General features: G+C 50.8%; 1 protein-coding gene across 5 annotated transcripts in view; it reads right to left on the reverse strand.

Annotated features, from left to right (window-relative positions):
• Window positions 1-576: 576 nt before the first annotated feature.
• TOM1L2 (target of myb1 like 2 membrane trafficking protein) overlaps window positions 577-21,395 on the reverse strand; it is a 50,880-nt gene continuing 30,061 nt past the window's right edge. For 3 of the 5 annotated variants that reach the window (XM_082772535.1, XM_082772537.1, XM_082772538.1), the window contains exons 9-16: window positions 19,690-19,738; window positions 19,014-19,137; window positions 18,512-18,629; window positions 16,521-16,596; window positions 13,708-13,773; window positions 6,745-6,804; window positions 4,884-4,920; window positions 577-4,413 (exon numbers count right to left, since the gene is read on the reverse strand). In XM_082772535.1, the coding sequence (XP_082628661.1) occupies window positions 4,265-4,413; window positions 4,884-4,920; window positions 6,745-6,804; window positions 13,708-13,773; window positions 16,521-16,596; window positions 18,512-18,629; window positions 19,014-19,137; window positions 19,690-19,738 (679 nt within the window). In that variant the 3' untranslated portion in view covers window positions 577-4,264. The remainder of the gene's footprint in view (window positions 4,414-4,883; window positions 4,921-6,744; window positions 6,805-13,707; window positions 13,774-16,520; window positions 16,597-18,511; window positions 18,630-19,013; window positions 19,138-19,689; window positions 19,739-21,395) is intronic. The other 2 variants (XM_082772536.1, XM_082772539.1) reach the window with 2 other exon arrangements.

The raw sequence follows: 21,395 nt of genomic DNA on the forward strand, positions 1-21,395 counted from the left end.
TTTTTTTTTTTTCTTTTTTTTTTGCGTTTTGTTCCTCTTTACGCAGTCGATCTCTGTAAGTAGTTACGTCCCCCTTCTCTCCCTACCCCCTTCCCAAACAACAACAAAAAAAATACCCAGTATCTTCAGTAAATAAATATTATCCACTTTCATCTGGAAAGCCTACAGCTGTAATATACAGAGAAGCTATTACACAGGTTACATTTGTGGGGCTAACGACAGCTCGTAATGCCGGGTACGGAACGAGGAGCTCGTACTCATAAAAACACCGAGCTGCAAGGTGGGCGCCTGTTTGCCGCGGGCTCAGCAGGACCGGAGCTTGGTGAGGCTCCAAATCCAGCTGGCCCTCAGCAAAACGCATCCTCACCTCTCCCCCGAACGGAGCAGCGGGGACGCCGGGGCTGGGAGCCTGCTCCAGAGGCTGCATTTTGGGGTGAATTGTGCTGGCGGACACCAGCATCGCCTCCGAGGGCACGGCCGGGGATCCCTCCTCGGCAGGAGCCGTGGGTGCCCCAGCAGCTGAAGGGTGACCTCCAGGACGCCTACAAATCCGCCCGCCGATTGCCTGCTTCAGTATTTCCATAAAAATATCCGTCCTGAGCTGTTTTTTTTTGTTGTTTTCTTTTTTTTTTTTTTTCCAGGGTAGGCTCGGCGAGCCCTGTGGTTAGCACGGAGGAGGTAAACAATGACTGGGCTGGATGAGGCTGGCCAGGGGATGGAGATAGCACAGGCAGCGCCCCGCAGGATCCCAGCAGCCACAAGGAGACCTCAGCACCCCTGGGATGGAGGAGACGGCTGGAAATGCTGCTGGCTTTGCTCTCCCAGCTCCTGACAGCAGGCTCCACGAGGCTCCCAGTACGCACCAGTCTCCCCAGTTAGGCTGTTCCCTTTCAAAGCCACCGGGCCACGTTTTTACGAGCAGTTCTGCGAGCCTCGCCGAAGCACCCTGGGTGTCCGTACGGCGCGGTGTGAGCTACCACACCTGCCGAAGGAGCAGCTGAGATCTACACGCGGCAATTAAAAAAAAAAAACAAACCCAAAGGAGGCATTTAAATAGAGAGCATTCATTCCTTACACCTCGGGGTTCACAGAAGGGGTTAAAAACACACCAGAAAGGGAATACACTGACAAAATAAATATCTCAACCTAGGACAGGGTTGGATTAGAACTGACGAAGGACCCCGGGAATAATTTAGTGTCGTTAGCAAGCCGTGCCCCCCGGCCTGCCCGCGGAGCCTCGGGATGGTTCGCAAAGCTCCGTCCCCCTTCTCGCTCACACCACGGCCACTTGCACGGAGGAATTTAGGGTGAAAGCGAAGGAAAAATTAATCACGGGTCAGTCTTCCGAAGCGAAAAGCCCCTTCCCTTTCCTCCCAGGCTGTTTCCAGCTTGCAGGTTATCCGCAGAGCGCACGAGGACGGGGAAGGTGGGGGATCCTGATACAGGACATTAGGGAGCTCCAGCGCAGCTCTCCGTCTGTGAAAGGAGGCTCAGGACAAACCTTGGCTCCTCCACGCGCTCTTTCCCTGCCATAATTTCCCTTCCTTGTGTACTGGGTGCTGTGGGAGCCAGCCCGGGGGGCTGCACTCCACTGAGGGTCCCCCCAGCCCCCCAAGGGAGGCATCCCCTGGGTGCTGTCCTAATCCCAGCACAGCGCCAGCACCTCCATGAGCATGGCCCTGGCTTTCCAGCAGGTAACACGAGGCATCAGGAGGGTTACGAGCACCAAAGGGTCCCCTCGAGCTGTGCCAGCACGTGCTGCACACCTCCCCTCAGCCCCAGCCCTCTTCTTTCACTTATTTTCCTCCCCAGCTGCAGGGAGTCACCGACAGCTCCGCGAGCTCTTCCCAAAAGGGAGCGGGTTCTTGCTGCAGCAACAGCTCGAGGTTGGGACAGGCTTAGGAGGAAGAAGCAGGGTTCCCAGCTCCCTGTCTCTGCATAGGGCTGGGGGAAGGAGGGGCAGAAAATCCACAGCTGTGGGGGACTCTGGGGGGCTCCGGTGACAGCCCCGGCGCTGTTCTTGCCACTCAGCATCATTCGGCATCGCTCCGCGCTTGAGCAATGTGCTTATTGCCCTGGGCTTGGCAGGGAAGCTGGATTAACATGCTCAGAATCACCTGATGCGGCCATTTACGGGGTCGACGTGTTTCAAGGATTTAGAAGCAGAAGCACACTCCTAAAAACACCCATGGAGCTTTTTTCTGCACCGACGGGAATACCCACAGCTCCTTCTGCGCCGGCGAGGCTGCTCGGGCCATCACCAGACGCTGTCTGGAATCACATCAGCGCCTCGGCAGAAGTTTCCTCGGGTTTCTGAAGCTCGGGGCCACAGCTGCAGGAAGGCAGAGCCTGGCAGGAGCTGGCTGCGGGGTGTCTGGCACCCCAGAACCTGAGCATCGGGCTCACCCTGTGCCGGAGAGCGAGGGCGGCGCGGGAGAGCAGCAGGGCACGCCTGCCTCCAACGCAGGCGGTCCTGGTGCTTTCCTTCAGCCACAGAGAGGAGAAAAATAGAAGGAAACCCTCTGCAGACTCACACAGAGGGGCTTTGGGGATGTGGAGGGTGAGGCAGCAAGCAGGGAGAAGAGGCAGCGTGGTCCCCAAGCTATCTCCATCCTTACACCGATTTTCCTTGGCCGCTTGCAAGCTGTGCAGGGGGCTACAGGGCAGCAGGGGGGGCAAAGCAGAGCTGGGGGTGGCCAAGGCAGGCAGGGCAGGACAGAGGGGAGGGTGGCAGGGACAGCAGAGAGGGCCAGCTGACCTGGGGTGTCCTGGAAACCCTGACACCAAACAACTCTCCCCTGCAGAGCTGGAGCTGACAGCCCTCAGCCCACCAGGGACGAGGTTTTTCTGCGTCGCGAGGCACCGAGCGCGGCGTGCCTCGGAGAGTTTGTTAGGAGCTGAACTAACCGTGCCCGGATAGGAGCCTCTATCACTCTCACATCAGCTGCCTGCAGCACGGCTTCGTGGTCTAGAAGCAGCACCGGAGCCAGCTCGGCACGCAGCAGCAGCCCGGGCAGCCCGGCCGTGCCAAGGCGAGGTGGGCGCACGGGGAGGGATCCCCCCAGGAAGAGCAGCCCCCCGGGAATTGGGAGTGATAAAGGGGCAGGGGCTGCAAAGGACGCTCCAAAAACATTTAGGATTCCATCTAGCATGGCCACAATCATCCAACGCTCTCTCAGGCCCTAAAGGAAAGGAGTTGTTCCTCCTCCAGCACGGCCACGGCCAGTCCCTTCCAAGGATAACCACCTCCACCAGCATTCCCTCACGAGCCTCTGTAGGGTTCTCCTCTCCTCACAGATGCTATTTACGCCAGCCCAGACAAACGCAGGGCTCTGCAGCCACTGAGGAAGGGATCTAAGGTAAGGAAAAAAATAACCCAGCTATTTTAAAAAAAAGGCAAACACGCTAGAAAAAAATAAAATAAAATAAAATAAAAAAATCCTCCTGCGCGAATGCTCTCCCGAAGAGCAAAATGCTCGCTGTGCTGACGTTCCAGCACCCATTCAGCTCGGCGCTTTTCATTCTTGTCAACTGCCAGAGTGACCGGACAGAGCCAGCAGCCTGCTTTCAAATTAGAGCAAGCCCAGATAAAACACAAGGAAGAAAATACCCTGTGAGATTAGGAATACGGAGCGCCGCGCAAAGCGGGGAGAAGCGGCCACCATATGGTAGCAGGAGATGTGTGAGTGGGAGAGTAAAGGATTTTAACTTGTGAAGCACATGTTGAAAGGGGAACAGTTGCTCCTTGCTGTCGAATCCGACACGAAAGCCAATACATTAACATTTTATCTAAAAATAAAGCCACACTCCCTCTGAACACTCCAGCTCAGTCAATTACATGCTGATCGACAGAGCAGTCTACTTGGCAGGACCTGCCTACAGAAGAGGATGATCCCTACATAAATCGAAGGGCAAGGCTGCTCTCTCCCCTCTGGGCTTTTGTTTCAACACAGTGTGACGTACTCATGCATTCGAAAGAGGTTTTCAGCATCAAGAGCTGGTTTTGTGCAGCCGGGAGAGGAAGGAGGGGATTAAGCAAGTGCTGGAAAATCGTGGTCTGGCAGGAAGAGCGTCGGACTTAAATAGAAAGAAGTCGGCTTTGTGGGGAGGGGTTGCTGGAGATGGAGAGGGAGGAGAAGGAGGAGAAGCGATCGGTGGAGCCGGGGGGGCGAGGGGGGCGTTGTTAGCCGAGTGCTGAGAGAGGTCGAGGTGGCCGGACGGCGATTTTTCTCCTGCAGAGCCCAGGGGGTGGCCGAGCAAATCCTCAGAGTGCGAAGAGGGCGTCCTCCGAGCGCTCCTGCTTTTTCCTGCTCGAAGGGTTTGTCGGCGGGGTGGGGGCTTCCAGGGGAGGGGACGGCAGGTTGGGAACCATCTCGGCCGCCTTGGCTCGCTCTTCTAGAAATTTGTCAAATTCTGCAATGCAAAAAAAAAAAAAGAAGGAAAGCGGGTAAGACGTGGGGCTGTGCCTTCAGCCCCGGGGTCCGAAATCCCTGGTGTCCCACCAGGTTGGGATTGCAGGAAAGGGCACGGATGTCCTCTGAGCCACCCCAGCTCAGGCAGCAAGGGGGATGAAAGCCCAACCTACAGGATCAGCACGGCAGGAGAGGGGAAACCTCCTTCCATAGGGCCGAGCAGCTCGGACATGCACCCTCCGGGCACCAACACAGCGCGCAGCCAAGGGAGATGGCAGGAAAGCGCTTACAGAGGGGAGGGCTCCTCAATAAACACCAACTTTTTGCAATGAAATGCTCTCTTCCGAGCACACAGAAGCATTTCTTGGGGAGCAGCAGGCTGGGAGAAGCTGGCATCTCAGCAGGGATCAGAGATCATTCAGTCTGGACACTAACAGGGCATGGCTCACAGCCACGGGCATCTCCGCTTACCTTCGCTGGTCACTCCTTCTTCCAGCTCATCTCCCTTCTGCAATTGGAACAAAAAGGAGTGTGAACACACAGGCAGAGCCTCGCCCCCGCTCTCACCCCTCGTACCCGTTAAATGCAACGGGACAGCTCCCACCACTCACTTCCAGACGCTAACTGCTGAGCAAATAGGGGAAATTGGGGAGATGGCAGGGCCCCCGCAGCAGGCCAGTGGTGAGCGACACGTCACCGAGCTGAGAGCTGAAGGAGCAGCACCAGAGATGCCTCTGAAGGTTGCTGGTGGCAGCTGGCTGCAAAATTGTTCCCTGCTGGAGCTGAGAGGCAGCCCAGCTCTGCCTCCACTTCAGACTGAAGGACTGCTCCAAACCTGGGCTGCACGAGGCAGAAAGCACCCCCACACGCCCCTTAAAAAGGTCTGTGGGTGTGGGGTGCTTTCAAACAAAATGTGCTTTTAGCTGAGAAAGCACACATGCCACAAAATAATTTAGGGACTGTGTTCTTCCCGTGGGGGTTCATTTTAGATGCCCTACAAAAATACAGAGGTTCCTGGTGCCCAGGCTGTGAGGTACAAAGGCCGGGATGCCGTGGGGCCAGGACGTTTCTACCAGCTGTGTGCACTTCCAGGTGGGAATTTCCAACAGTTCTTTCAGGAGGAAATTGAGTCCAAGGAGGTGGCATCCTTGTCAGTCTGTTAGGACACTAAAAAAAGCACGGGCTTTCCCACCAGGAGAGTGTGAGCACCAAAATGTCACCTAGCATCTGAAAGCTTTCCATGGCCCTGAGGTTCCCCAGGGTACCTGCAGCAGCCACATGCACTTGTAGTTTTCCCCAGTTTACCCCAAAAGGGGTGAGGGGACGCCTACAGATCACCTAACCTCTGGTTTGCTCTTTTTAGGGCAGAACAGATGCACAGAGCTCCCTCGGTACCTCTCCAGAGCTTTATATCTCCTGATAAATTAATTTACCTGGGTCAGAGCCCCCAGCTCTGGCTGGAGGAGGGCTGCGGGAGCAGGGAGCTGCCTCTGCAGCGAGGAGCACCGGGAGGAGGTGTTCCTGATGGGCACGGTGACCACACAAAGGAACACTTTGGTTTGCTTACAGCACGTTGGAAAGAACAGCCTGGACTGCAACCCACCACCCGGCCCCAAAGCGCTCTCGGTTAATTTGAGTCAGGTGCTTGCATCAGAAAAAAAAAAAAAAAAAAACCCAAACCCTGAATAAATGTGTACTGGCTGTGCCACCGCCTAACCCACGTGTGTCCTGGCACAGCAAAACAAACCCCAGACAGAAAGAAAAGCTACTGATGTCTTCGGTTTGTTTGTTCGATAATTACCAGACGCTAATCTTTCGGGAGAAACTGAAAGCTGTAAACACTGGAGAGACGTTGTTATACATTTTTATTATTATTACTATTATTGTTGTGATGATGAAACGTATCAAGATTTCCTGCTCATGTATTTAACAAAAGCATCTTGATTTGGAAGGCACCTCGGCCCTGATGCAATATCTCCAAGAGCTTGCCTAGAAGCAAACCCGTCCTTGGGTAGCTTTAAGCACGTGGTTGAAGTTTTTGGGGGACTCAGGTAACCATAACACGTGTTTAAATGCTTCCCTCTGCAGGGAGCAGAAACACGCAATGTCTGGAGAAGGAGCATGGAGAAGGGAGAACAAAACAGGGCAGAAAAAAACGTGTTGGATTGCTGAGCACAGCCCCATCGCCCCCTGCTTACATACACCCCCCAAAGGAACTAAGCTACGAGATTTGGATTTTTCTCTGCTCCCTGTTACGAGAAACACCAGGAACTGCAATGCATGGAAAATCATCTCATTATCGTGTGAAAAATGAAAAAATAAAGCGTCTCACCAAGTCGGTACTGAGCCACTCCTCAATGTCATCCATGACAGAGGACTGTGCAACAGGGATCTAGGGAGTGCAGCGAGAGAACAGCAAGGCAGGCAAAACCCAAAACACATCCACAACCATGGCCACAGAGCGATGGAAAATGCCAGAAAGGAGATTAAAAAAAAACAGAAACAAAACAAAAACAGAGATGTAACATGTGCTGGAAAAAAAAAAAAAGGCAACAAAATATAAATGGCATTTCAAATAAAGAAACACTCGGAAAGGAACTTATGAACAACAAGGCTAAAAAAAAACGAGAGAAAGATTATGAGGAATGACGTGACTGGATGCCAGCAAGATGGGTAAACTTCTCGACCACATATTAAAACCATCAAGACGGACTGATGATTCTAATCTTGATCGTGAAAAGCTTTTCAGGGTAGAATACTGGATATCAGTTAAGTTTTTAAATGTTCAGTTTACACTTTTTTTTAATTCTTTTTTTAAATGGGTATCGGGCACAGTGAGGGGTTAGCAGAAAGAGGGGCTCAAAGCCTTCTGGCACCACCCGTATGAAAGCAATTTCACTTTTTCTGAAGGTGGAGGCGGCCCAAGCCTCAGACAAACAGCGACGTTTCCCTCCGGATCCTCCTCCCCCCGCACCACGCAGGGCTCGGCGAGCCTCAACACAGCAGCTTATGGAAACCTAAAAAAACAAAAAAAAAAACCAGCCCTGCTCCTCTCCGCAGGCAGCCCTAGGGGAGGCAGCGGGTCCGAGCCTGTGCCAGCACAGCGTGGAGTCCCCAGGGTGCAGCGAGGAGGAGGACGGGGCTGCGGCTCCTGCTGCTCCCTGCTCCTGCCCCTTGGCACCGTGCAGTGCCGGCTGGAGCACAGCCACCAGGCTCCCACCACAAATAACTCCACAAAAAGGCCTGAAGGTGGCCCGTCCTGCTGTGATAACACCGTTGACCACGTGCTGTGTGCCAGGGGAATGGGCACGGTGTGTTGGGCGCTGCGGCGCAGCCGTGGCACGAAGCGCTGCGGGCAGCAGGGGGGGAAATGATTGAAGCTGGCTGTAGGGTTTCCTGGTGAACTACGCTGCTGGAAGACAACGGAGGGCTGTGGAAGGAGTAAACAGGAAAGCACCACGACAGGGCTAGTAAGGACAACCCGAGGAACACTCAAGAAGCAGCGGCAGGCGTGCAGGTGGCAGGGCAGGGCACGGCAGGCGAGCAGCGGGGCTGGCGGGCGAGAGAGCCTGGCAGGGCTGGGGAGGCTTCCCCAGGAAGAAAAGGTGGCAGGGGCTGGCCACAGCTTTCCCTGGAGGCTTTTTGGGAAAAGAAGAGCTGGCGGAGGCTTTGCAGGTGGATCTAGAGGGAGCTGCAGCTTTCCCAGGGACTTGTAGGGGAGGCAGACAGAGAGACACTGACTTAGAGGCAGCGATTTGACATTTTGCCTTGCTTTCGGCTACCACGTGAAGATCCGAAGCAGAAAATCTGCTCCTGCAGTTGGGTTTGGAACGGGGCAGGTTTAGGATAACTAAAATTTGTAATGGGGAGCTGAGCCGTGCTCGTACGGTGCTAGCACCGTGTGCTGAAGCCGCTGCGAGCTGGCGCGGATGGCGAGCAACGAGGGGAGAGCTCTCCAGACATCTCCCAACGTGTTCCTTCCCAAGGACAAGTCACATCTTGTAGGACCGACTCGTTAGTTTAACAGCTTTTGGGAACCCGGCTTCAGAGATATGAAGCAATGAATTTATTCAGCCTCCAGCAACCTGAAAGCAGTGCTTTGGGAGGTGCAGCCTGCCGAGCTGCCGGCTGGTGTGCAGCTCCGAAAGACACCTAGATTTCTTTAAGGATATTAAAAAATGTGTGTATTTTAATTTTTTTTCCTTGAATAAAGTCAGTGCAGCTGCTCTAAAAAGCCTGGTGGGCGCTGTATCAGGAGGAAGAGGGATTCAGATCTCGGCTGTCCTGAAAACACGCCAGGTGAGCGAGCAAGGAATGGATTCCCCAAAATCACCGGGCTCTCGGGTCTGCAGGAATCCTCCGAGAACAGCTCAGCAGTTTAGGCGGTTATGCTGTTGTGTTTTGTAAGATTTTTTTTAAAAAAAAAAAGAAAAAAAATCTACTTTCAGGCAGACCTACTTTATACAACAAACAACCAAGAGCCTTAGAAGTGCGGAAACGCTTTGCACGGGTCACGTCTAAGAAGCACGGGGAGCTGTAAGAAAAACATTTGAGCATGGCAGACATTTGCTGTTCAGCACCGGCCTTTTAATGAGCTTCCCCCCATCTTCCAGGAATTTCACCACACTTCCAGAAAGGCCGAGGATCGGTATCTGCCATGCTCAAACTCCCCATTTCCTTTCCTCAGACTCTCAGCCCCGTTTTCCCCATAAATCACGGGGTAAATATATCGGGTTTAATTTGTTCGAGAATGAAACGGGGCTGGAGGGGGAGGGCTCTCAAGAGCAACCGAAAGTTGTAAAAGGTTTTAACTACAACCTTGTGCCATTTACGGAACTGACCACACACAGAAGTTCACTTTTTGCCAGCCTGTTGTGCGTTTGGCAGGCCTCCCCTTTCCAGAAGCCCTAAATTGAAGAATGCGGAGGGGACTTTTGTTCGAGCTAATCCCCGAAAACACGACAGAAGCAAAGTGAAAATAAATTAGCCGGTTTACACATTCCAAAGACAACAATTTATGGGAACAAACAGCGGTGGCAGCCGCAGACTACATGGCAATAGGATAGTGTCCTGTTAATACTTTGATTATGCAAACATCCACGGTCTAGTGGAGCTCCCAGTCTTGGCAAGACAGCTCCCGAGATAGTCAGTGCTGGCTGCAAGAGCTGTTTTTATAAGAATATCATGATTCCCTTTTTTTTTTTAAAGTCTACGCTCACTGTAAATGGAAATTAAGTCACCGAATATTTTGGGGTGCTTTAACTAGATTTAAATAAACGATGGGCTCGTTGTTCAAATTCCTTTTTTTTTTGTTTAGTCTTTGGAAAATCCTACAAATGGGATCGTTTCAAGAGGACTGAAAGGGAAATGGAACAGGAGGGCCAGCAGAACAAAAGGGAGCTATCAACGCCTCAAAGCCCACAGGAACCTGGGTTTTGGGCTCACACTCACATAAGTTGGATTGTGTTGGTGTTCTCACCAGGAGCCAAAAGCCAAAGTATTGCCAATATATTTCCTCAGAAGTCATAAAATCCAATATTCTACCCTTAAAAAGACAGTTTAAGGTTATTATTATCACATTTTATTTCTATTAAAAATGATCCCACCGGAAAAAAAAAAAAAAAAAAGAAGCAGGTATGAAATGACAATCCAGGTCTCTAGGTGAGCTCATTAATGTTCTTAAAGTGTTTAACAAGGCTCATGCTAATTGTTGCTAGACTACTGTCTTGTAGGAGCTTCGTTAACTCCACTCCTTTCCAGATGTTTAACAAAGCTGACACCGGTACGGGGCTGGCTGCTGCTCCCCCCCTAGGTGAGCAGTAGGGAAGAAAAGGGCTGTTAATCCTACAGAACTGGAGCAACCTCCTCCAGCTCCCCCCCCCCTAAAGCCTCGTGATCTATTTCGAGCTGCCGTGATCTTGAAATAGCTGCCCGGCCTCGAGAGTAGAAGGCTCTTGGCTTTACGTGTAGGGCTGCAATTAGCCACTTGATTACCTGTAAGCACGTTTACGCCCCGTGGATGGGGAAGGCGAGGGTTCAGGTGTTCCCAGCGCAGCCTGTTGTGCCGGCACCCCGACCTGCAGAGCTGGATCCCACAGGCATGCCCCCATCCACGTGGGGGGATCACGCTTCTTGCAGTGGGCCCTAAAATCCGACAGCTTGGCAGGCAGGGATGCCCGTGTCCTGGTCAGGATGAGGGAACGTTGCCTGCTTGCTTTCAGAAAGGAGAGGGGTCCTACCACGTGTAGAAGCAAGATCTTCACATGATTTCAAGCAATTTGGTCTCCAAGATGACTTTTTTTTTCAAGAATTTTATGTTTCCCAAATCATTTCCATATCCTAAATCCTATCTTTCTACTGAAAATAGATTTAGCAGCATCCTACTTTGCTGCTAATTAACGTCAACTCAGCAAAGATTTCGTTTAATCCCTGCCCACAGAACTTTGCTGCAGGGCAGAGCCTCCCCTCCGGCCTGGCATGCTGCTGGGGGTGAGGACGCAAGGCTGAAAGCTGTTTGTTTTTCTTCTGTGTGCTCTGGTTCGGTTTCATTCCTCCCTCGCCACCGTCCCAGTGTCTGTCCTGACATGGTTCAAACACCAGCTGCTCCTTGCTTTTGCAACAGATACCCAGCTGGCAGGTGAGTGGGGTGGCAGATTATTCTACCAAATGGATCTATTCATGCAAATCTCAAGAGCAGCCCGAGTTAAGGGAAAGGGGAACTGGAATTACCTGCACTAAGAAGTGGTGGTGGCCTCATGGTGAAGTCTGAGCCCAAGAGGTGCTGCTGCAGCCCCCTGCACACCACCAGCACGGCCTGCCCTGCAAAAGCACTGCTGAACTGGACAGCTTGGCTAAAATCCCGGAGATGTGCTCGAAAAAGGAACATTTTCTGAGGATAAAACTACCTTAGCTTTAATGGATAAAAGGGGTTTGTGTCTCCATGGTCCTGCCGTCACCTTGCCAGCAGAACTGGGCTGCAGGTTAAGCTGAAAGAGAAACAACGCTGCCAAATTCCCCAGAAGGGTGCCCGGGGAGCCCTGAAGGAGCCTGCCCCATGAAGGTATGCTGGGGAACTGGGGCGCACAGAAGTGGAGCGCGAAGAGCTCCACCCTAAGCTTAAATGGGTCTGTAAACATCAGGTCAGGTCAGAGGGATGTGACAACAGCTCTGGTAGGTTTCTTCTGAGAGGAGAACAGGAGAGAAAACCTTTTCTGTGGTCTCGGTGTTGTATAGGCACAGTTTAGGGCAATGTCAGCTCACCCCTCTTTCCCCCTCATCTCAAAAGCACAAAAAGTTGCCAAAGAGCCCGCACACCAGGTTTGTACCCGGGGCGCTGGTTGCTCCACCTGCTTTGCAAATGCTACAGCCGTATTAACACATCTAGGTAAGAGCTACAGCCAGTTAGGAGAGAAACGGGGTTAATTATTAGTTGGGTTTTATTTTAGGCACTTCTCTCTCACATGGAGCGTACAAACGAGGCGAGAAGCTTGTCAGAGCAGCGACTGGCTGGACAGCCGGGCCCCCTTCCCTCCCCAAATCCCTCTGCCTCCGTGAGTGGTGCAGTATCCTTTTTCCAGGCCGAATAACCACAAGCCAACGAAGGAATATTGTGTTTGTTTGTGTTTTTGTGGTTTTTTTTGTTTTTTTTTTGTTTTTAATAACGCCGTGGCGTGAGCGGTGTGAACAGCAGGGGTGCCGATTTCATGCTTCCCTGCTCTTGTAAACAGTGGAAAGGCAAAGAGGAGGAACTCACTCAATCAGAGGATTGTTCATTATGGATGAACACCTAACGCTGGCACCGCGCATCGCCGGCTGCAACGGAGCCTCCGAGCAGCACGAGCCTGGGTGAGGCAGCCAAGAGCATCGGGGCAGGGCGAGCTGCTCCCTGCACGGCTCTTCCATGCTCCTGTTACGAGCTGAGGGTCTCCAACAGGCACAGAAATAAATTCTGCCTCTCAAGGATGGGTACCTGCATCTGGGTGTACCTACGGGTGGTAGCAGGCTGCTTGCACAGGCCAGCAGATAGGGCTGTAAAAAATATATACGTGTGCCAAGGCACTGTGCATGCTCCAGGCACGCAGACTGCTCCCAAATGCACAAAATGACCCTCGGAAATAACCTGGAATTGCCCTAAATCTAGCAGGAAAAACGCCAAGCGTTTTGCAGAGCCGGTGCACTCCGACACTGCACGCTCTGAGTTTTCCCAGCCTGAAATTCTCTGGGGTGTTTCTCTTGTCGAGCATCGCTGGTTTTGTCTGGGGCATTCGTGGCCCTCCTGTTCCAGAGGCATCCGGACACCCAGCCCCATGCACTGGGCTGCAAGCACGTCCCAGCCCCAAGGGATTTCTGCACCGCATGTTTCTGAACTCGGCTGCAGTCAGGACGGTCTCAATAGGACTTCCTGGACTTTGTTCAGCTCGGTCACATTACTGGTACTGTTCTCAAACACTTGAAATGATGGATTATGCAGTCCAAAAATACAAAATTGGTCTTGGAACTTGGCTTTAAGGCAGGGCAGAGGCTATTTTTTAACCTACCTCTCTGATTTCTGCACTTAAAGCACGCTTTCCAACTTCTCTCTCCAAGCATGTTGAAAAAGGACGACTTCAAACAAGGTCAGATGTGCACAGATTTGGAGACAGATCTCCAGAAGCGTGATTTTATCAGAACGCTGGCATCGTCAGGCACAGGAATTAAACCCTTGAAGCCAGAAACGCTGTTGTACCTTTTGGAGTCTGAATCCTAATGCCTGCTTAATTCCCTGACTGGGGTGGAAGATGTCAATTTGGGTCGTAGTTCTCCCATTCTCTTCTTTTCATACAGAAGTACCCCTGCGTTATTTAGTTCAATTAAACACGATCACTACAACCTACAGATGTTTTTTCCAGACCACAAAGTTAGGCACTACCAGAAGAGGCTGCTTTAAAGGCACCTAGAAAGTGTCCCCTTTACGAACAAGCTGCACGAGACTTGTGTTTATCCCTCGAAAAGTGGATACTGCATAAATAAATCAAGACAGTACAAGGAAGCGATTTGATCCCCAGGCCTCTTCCGAAGGTGGTATGTGATGCTACAAATAATTAGGCTGCTCACAGGCCTTTGTCCTGCATAAACCAAAAATCGGTGCAAATTTTCCCTTTGCCCCAGGTAACGATGTAGGTGGGAAACAAACTCCGTGTACTGTCTGATTTCAAGTGGTTGAGTAGGGCAGGATGAGAGGTGAATGAAGGGTGGTTATTCTAGGTAAAGGGACCGGGGTGGGCAGGAGGAATCGCTTCCGTGGTGAAGTCCTCACCATTCCTTGTGTAATTAGCCACTTGTCTATGGGCTCCATGTCTGAGTTCCCACCTTTACCTCTCCTCTGTGTTGAGAACAGAAAGGTCCATAAAGAGAGAAACCACAGCAACACCCGTGATAAAGTAACATAACAGCAGCAAGTCGAAAGCTTCACACACACCCACACACCCACACACACCCCGTGGTAGCTTCTGGCAGCAGCTGCATCCCCCTCTGCAGCCCGCAGAAGCATCCTGGCAGTCGTTCAGGCTGCCCACCTCTAAGAGCAGCCGAGGTTAAAGGACTGCTGATGCCTCCTGTCCCCTCTGTGCAGGTTGCAGGCTGCGTGGCACAGCGCTGCAGGGGCTCTCAGGATGGCTTCTTGTCCTCCAGAACTTTGTCCCCGAGCTGGGGTGCAGGCACAGAGCCACCTCTGAAGGTCTGGAGGGGCTTGCTTGGGACCAGCACCGTGTGGCAGTTCCAGCTCTCTGGTCCTGCCCAAACGGGGCTGGCTGAGCAGAGCCACGTGTGAGTTTGTGTCCCTGCACCCTGCTACCTGTCCTGCGTGGGATGCCTCTCCTGTCCTCATTACAACAGATAATCAGCTGTGATTTCGTATCTCTCATTTCAGTCCTTGTGCTAGGAGAAAAAAAAAAAGGGGGGGGGAAAAATCACTCCAACTTTATCCACTCTCTGCGTAACACTGGAGAATTGTTTCTTGGACACCTCTCCTCCCAGTTGCGATCGCGCAACAACTCTGTGGCAACAAAAGCAATTCCCAACATGGAAAAGCAATATTAAGAAAACAGCGTATTTTTAGCTCGTCTTGTTTCCAGCTGCTAAATCATATTAAAAGACAGCTAATGCCACGTGACCAGCCGTCTCTCCACAGACCTTTCTGAGAATGACTACATTAGAAATGTCGGATGTGCTGAAATTTAGCACTGGACAACTGTGCTGGAAGAAGACGTGTGTGAAGAATGTGTTGCAAAGCTTTTGGCTCCTCCCTAGAGCTGTTCTTAAATTAGCTCTCTGCCCAAATTAACGCGTGTCTTTCATTTAGGGAGCGCTGCCAGTTTTTTCCTACACATGCCAGGGCTGGTAACTTTAGGGAAGTTTAGTTTTTTTTATTTCCTTTCAGAAGAGCCACCCACAAGCCTCACAACGCTAGCCTTGTTTACCAACTACCCAAGGATTGCGTTTCATAACAAGCTATTCCGATTACCTGATCCAGTCATCAGGACCTTTGAGAAGAGGCTGAAAGTCCCTACAACATCTCAGAGCCCAAAGTTCCCTAACCCATGAAGTGCTTGTCCCCAAAAAACTTTGACCCATCAGATTAGCTTCGATTCAGCCCTTTGAACTGATAGCACTCGGGGCAGAGCAGCTGTGCTGGTGCGGATGGCACGTCACAGCGGTGCCTCCAGCTGAGCTGAGTGTTAATAAACACGGGGGTGACCCCAAGCCCCAGTAGCTAAGTGCAGGCCCCTTGCTTTTGGCTAGCTGGGAACAAGGAGCAGAGTCCCAGATCCTTCCCCAGGCCCTCCCAGTAGCACAGCTCAGTGACTCTGGGGGCTTGGACGGCACCACCAGCTCCAGGGATTCCTCTCTCACTCCCCGGTGTACTTCTGCCCCTGCCTCCCCATGCTTCCCCCTTTTCCTTCTGGAATGAATTTTTGGCATGAATTTTCACGCTTGAAACTGGCCGCAGGACTGACCTGGGCTCTAAATTACCCTTTTTGCAAGAGGGGGCAGCAAGAAGCAGGCAGGTTTGTTGGGTGGGGGCGCTCCGTAAGAAATCTCTGCTGAAGCCCTGCTGCCTCTGAGCGATGGCCAAGGCAGGCAGGCAGCTGTGATCTGACCCCAGCTGGCTCCAAGCACAAAACTCTCCCTGGCTCACAGCACAAGCTGCCAGGCGTGCCAGCTGCCCAGAGCACTCCCATTTCAACTTCTGAAAGAACCAGGGTGGGATCGGCCAAGGCGTGGGGAGGCGATTCTCCTCGGAGGGTGCGTGTGCAGGCTGCCTCTCCCCTGCTACACTGGCTCTCCCGTGCTCCCTAGTGGTCAGCACACACCAGGATTGGCCTAGGGAAAGGCTCTGCACTTGCTCTGCCATCTAAAAACTTGCACACAGCTGGGTATGAAAGAGTGGAGCTGTTCTTAAAAAAAGCAGGGTGGTAGAAAGGGGTTGAGGGATGATCCAAAAGCTCTTTTCACGTCTGCCTTCATAGGGGCATGCACACAGGGGCTGAGCTCACTCTCCAGGACAAGTTTCTAGTATCATCCAGCGTGATGAGGCAGCCTGGGGGGCTCTTTTGCCCACACGAGGCAGTGGGAGCCTGCCCTGGGACAGAACAGCCTGCATGCAAGGACAGCTTTGGCACGGCATGTGAAGCACTAAGTCTACATGATTTCTCCTCCTGTAACTTGCTTTTGTATCCATGCACTTTAAGCAAAGGCTAGCAGATTAAGACTGCACCAACTTTCATAAGAAAAAGCAAAGCAAACAGATGCACGCCAGTGTTGACACGATGTTCCCTACTTATTCTTCTCAGCAACAACTCCAGTTAAAGAAACGGACCCCCCAGGCAAGCTGCGTGAACGCAGGACAATTTACCCGCTCTCATTTTGAAGTCTTTTAGGCTGGCGTACTAAGTAGCAGCTCTTTAGAAATCATTACTGAGCAAGTGCTTGCTCATAGATATCAATTTCAAAATAGCCGGTACCGGCACGTCACCGGAATACAGAATGAGAAGTCTCAGTCAAAGCAGCTGTCTCCAGCCTGGATTCCACACACAGCCTCAGAAAACGAACCGCAGAGCAGCCACCTACCACTCCCGTGTTCTGTTTCCGAACATCCAGGGCGGACGCCAGTCCTTTGACAGCCTGTGGATCCTCGTATGTCACGCTGAAAGAGAGGAACAAACCCCAGAACTAGAAGGAAGTCCAGCAGTCACCCGTGCAGAACGTACACGCTGCTCTGATTTACTTCCCCTGCAATCGGAGAGCGTGTTCTTTTTCTTAACAGGACCTGAAGTGTGCTAAGTGCATTCCAGAAGAGGAATGTGCTCTGTATAAAGAGTGGCTATCGGTTCCAGCGAGCTTGTTGAATTAAAAAGAGCAAGATTGGCATTATGAAAGGTAGGCAAATAGGTTATGAGGCACCATAAGCACATCCAACAGCTCGCAGGGGACTCTGAAAGGAGGCCTGATTACAGACCGTGTTTTGCAGAGCTTTCAGGATGACATTTGGAAGCCTGACCTTGACGCATGGAGGGGAGGAGGCAGGGAGAAACTTGAAGACAGGTGAAACCTAGCAAGAACTAAAGCAAAGCGTACAAAGAAGTGCACTGAGCTGGTTAATCATCGTCTGTTTGCAGAGGCTGGATTTTTAAAAAGCTCCTTAAATTGCTGCTGCATCAAAAGGAAATTTCTAGCCAGCCAACAGAGGCAACCGTATCATTTCTCTGAGCACAGGGGGTGAACCAGGAGTTGAAGCAGATGCCAGCACCTGCCAATAAATCTGCCCCGGGAGGAGCCGTGGGTCTGAGCAGGACGAGCACTTTCCCCTGCAGCGTGCTGGCTTCTCCCAGGCTCTGAGCACAGCACCCAGAGGCTCTCACCTACGCATCGTGGCATGTCACACTCGCATCTTTACTGCCTCGCTGTTGCTCACGGAGTACAGTCCGAGGAAGATACAGCAATCCTCCCCTGTGCAATCGCGTGCTCCTTGTTCTATTAGCTCAGAGAAGTAGATAGAGGTGCAGTGTGGGAAGGCTAGTTTCGCGCTTCATTTAGCGCAAGAGACAGAGGGAACTCCATTAAATCTCTCTGCAATGCATCTCCTTTCTGCCTACACATTAGGGCTCTCAGCCTGAAATCTCCAGTGGTAACGCGTGTCTCTACAGTAGAGCACATCTCCTCAACACTGACACCGCAGCTGAGGCACTACAAACAGCTATACTCATGACTGCAAATGAGAGATCGCAGTAAGCTTGCCAGCTGAAGTTTTCCAGAGCTGTTAAGGTCTGAGCTAAACTATTTAACAACATTTCGTGGATCGAGACAAGACATTAATGATGTTCTGACTGCTGGTAGCCACTGCGTCCTCATGAATTTGAAACCAGGAGGAGGCAAGAAATAACATATGAAAGAAAAATACCTGAGTGTCTTTTAATGAATCTCACTTGACAAGGATCAAAGGATTTCTTAATAGGTGCACAGATTTGTTTTACATTAAAATAATTGGACCTGTTAAATACCCATGAAATTGCCAGATTTGCAGCTCTGCAGATGCAAGCCCTTCACATATAAACAAGTTAAAGATAGTACAGCAGCCGGGCAAGCTACGCTGCCTTGACATCCTGAGAGAGTCTCGCTGCTGGGCCAAAGGGAGAGTTTAACTGGATATTAACTCTGCCCCTGATGACTGCAATTCAGTCACCAAAGTACATCCATGACCTTCAACGAAGGACCCTTAAGCTCCTCTACCTCAAGCACTGGCTGGGTGGACGGGGTGACAAGCTTTTGTGAGAGGAAGCATCTGCAGAAGTAAAAGCAAGCTCATTTCCAAGTTTCCAGTGAGCTCACTAACTAAGATGGGTCAAGTAACATTACTCAGCCGGTCTGCTCTGCCCAGAAGCAAGAACTTTCCCATTTTCTAGTACTCATAAAGACCAGCAGGATAAGGCCTGGATTAAAAGCACAAAAACATACATCAAAACTACTTTTGCAGTCTGGAGCGAAGCAAAGAAGTTTCAGATTTATGACCTTAGAAAACAGCAGGGCCATGACTCAAACAGTAAAGACAAACTCCAACATACTTCTTTCGCTGCTCAGCCAAGGAACTGCCTCTCGTCTGTGCAAACATGTCGAAGTCATCACGGGGGTTACTGTGTTGTAGGGAGCCGAGCGTGCCACTGACGCTGTTTGTACCCAAGTCTGCAAAAGAAACGAACCAATGAAACAGCAAACCACGGGCAAGCACCGCTGCCGTGACTGTGAGAGGAAGTCACTAACAATACAGCTACAAACGTCATCTGGTTAACAGTTGGAGCGCTGAGCACAACTGTCCAGAAGAGGCTGGAGGCTGCCTGCTCCACAACTAAAAGAGGAAAATGGCTCCTTGTAAATCCCAGCAGCCCACTGTGAGAAGAGTTCGCACTAGGGATCTCAGCAATTGCTCAGACCTGCTCCCACACTCACACACCTGGATTTCCTAGCAGCCCCAAGCATGCTGTTCAAGACCCACAGACTGCTCAGGCTTTAACAAGTCCATGCATTACAGCCTCGTGTTCACAGACACTGCTTAGATCAGGTACTCACCAAGCCCTGCAAGCTGTGAAGAAAGTGAAGACTGGGGTGTTGAGTTTCCGACCATTGGGCTTACTACAGCTGGAGAGCCAGGCCCCAAATCTATTAAGTTATCTTCTGTCACCTCATTCAGTACCTGTTGGGGCACAAAAGCACAGTAAGTTACACATGCCGGAGATTTATTCCTGCAGTACAACATTTAACCCCCCAAAAATAATGGTTGCTTCCTAAAAAGACCTTTCTTGTGTACTTCCAAATGGAGTCCTCTCTTGGGTACAAGGGTGATGAGTGCAGAAGAGAAAGGGTCAGACAGTAAAGAACAGTTTGACTGCTCAGGACAGCAGGGAATCTACATCTCTTCAGATTTATCTAATGTGTCTGTGTTCTCCACCTCTTTTAGCACCAGACCACTGTGAATGTCAGAAGTCTGCCCAGACTCAGAAGCAATCAAAAAAGTCAACAGATGAAAGAAAATCCATCAAGGATTGTAAACACAGAGATGTTTTAGAGCAGCGCCTTCCTGAGCTAAAAGTGTCACCTGAAGTTTGCCACATTCTTATGCTCTTCTCTTTGTTCCCACTATTAACCACCACCACAGGCAGGACCCAGGGCTGGATGGACTTAGATCTGATCTGGCATGGCTAGTATGGTGTAACCACTGCTGCAATAAATGGAGCTAGGTACTTACTCCATTGCTGGCATTTTGCGTCGAACGCCCTGATCGGTAACGTTCAAATCTGTTAAAAAAAAAATAAATGCAAATCAACACGGACTGTTAAAGTCACCAACAAACAACGAAAAATGCAAGTTTATAACGAAGTCGTGAAATGCTTGTGACTGAACTTAGCTTTCATTGCTTCAAAAGAGAACTTTAGAAGCTTTAACTCCAAGCTAGGACAAAGAGAGGACAGCTACAGGAGTTGCATCCTCGCTAGTGTGGATATTAAGTTGACTAATCTGACCTTGCAGCACACGCATGCCTGAAAAACACTGTAGGATTTGTCTTTGTTTTTTTCTTTTTTCATTAAGTGCTTCTTGATAGACTATCCTGTTAGCCAAGGGACAGGAGCAACTGCAGTAAGATTGATGCTCCCAGCTAAACAAGTTGAGCACCGCAGTGAGTCTTACTCCCACTTAACAGCTCCCTCTTGCTGCAATACATGTAAATTAGAAGCCATACGCATGCCAGCACGGCCCTATCCAGGCAGCTTGTGTCAAGAGCAGCAGTACTTAGTAAATAATTTCTTAAACCATTCTGGGTCAGCGCAAAGATCATCAGAGTCTACGTTCAAATGGGCTGGTGCTTCCCAGGAAGTAATGATGATGGATAAAAAACCTCACGCTTGTTAGGGGAAGAAGTCTGCCCAGTCGAGATCTGGTCTCTTCTCTGCTCCTTCCCCCTCCAGCTGTACAGCTGGGACCCCAAACATAAACCCAGCCTTCAAGAGCTCAAAAAAGCAGGGGGAACTACCTCCTCCCAAGGCCCATCTGAGCCCAGTCTGTCCTTCCTTACCAGGAGAAGCATCATGATTTCTCTGAAGCTAGATTTTTTTTCTCCCCTCATTCAAAAGTAATTTCACACATTGCCTCTCTATTTAGTAAAAATAATAATAATAATAAAAAATCATTTAATCCTTTGGGTTTTCTCCCAGATGAACAAAATGCCGTGGAGAATCTAAAAAAAAAATATTTCAGTTTGCTTGAAAGTAACAGGAAAATGCAGACTTAAAAGGCAGCAAAAACAAATCCAGGCCCAAATTTCAATTTTAGGAAACCGTGGGTGTCTAGCTTTACTGGAAATCCAGCTCCCTGAACTGGAAACCTACGACACCTCCCACCTCCTATTTCTCACCAGAAGGCTTATGAAGCACACGTTCCTTTACATCCAAAGCTCCAGAGCGACGGCCAGAGCTCCTGCCTCAGTCACTGCCAGAGCTTGGTACCCACACCAGAAATCAGTGTGATGGATGCGGAGCTTTTGGAACAACAGAGGAGGAGCTGGGATTTATTGAAAGGCTCAGACCAGTGCAGCTGCTGTACCACGAAGAGCTTGCTAACACTGCTCACCTCGCAGTCTGCAACGATTACAAACACTTCGGCTACGGGCTGCAAAGCTGCAGATGGAGGAAGGTGGAAAAAATATGAAGGGTGACCAAACTAAGCCTCAGTGACAGTTACACTCTGCCCCTTGTAGAATTACGCTCGTGCATGAAACGCACGCCATCTCCCACAAAAAGCCAGCATTTGTTTCAAAGTTTGCCCCGATCTCCTCTGAAGGGCTAAATCAAAGACAGAATTGAGGCCACAGAGCCTTCTTTCCAGCCTCTGCCGTGACAGCACAGATTCACAGATCTGGAGTCTAATTTATTTTTAAAGGCTTGAGAAACAAAGCCC

This window comes from Aythya marila (assembly GCF_965140915.1).
Source record: "Aythya marila genome assembly, chromosome: 15".
In the NCBI taxonomy this organism is placed as follows: Eukaryota; Metazoa; Chordata; class Aves; order Anseriformes; family Anatidae; genus Aythya; species Aythya marila.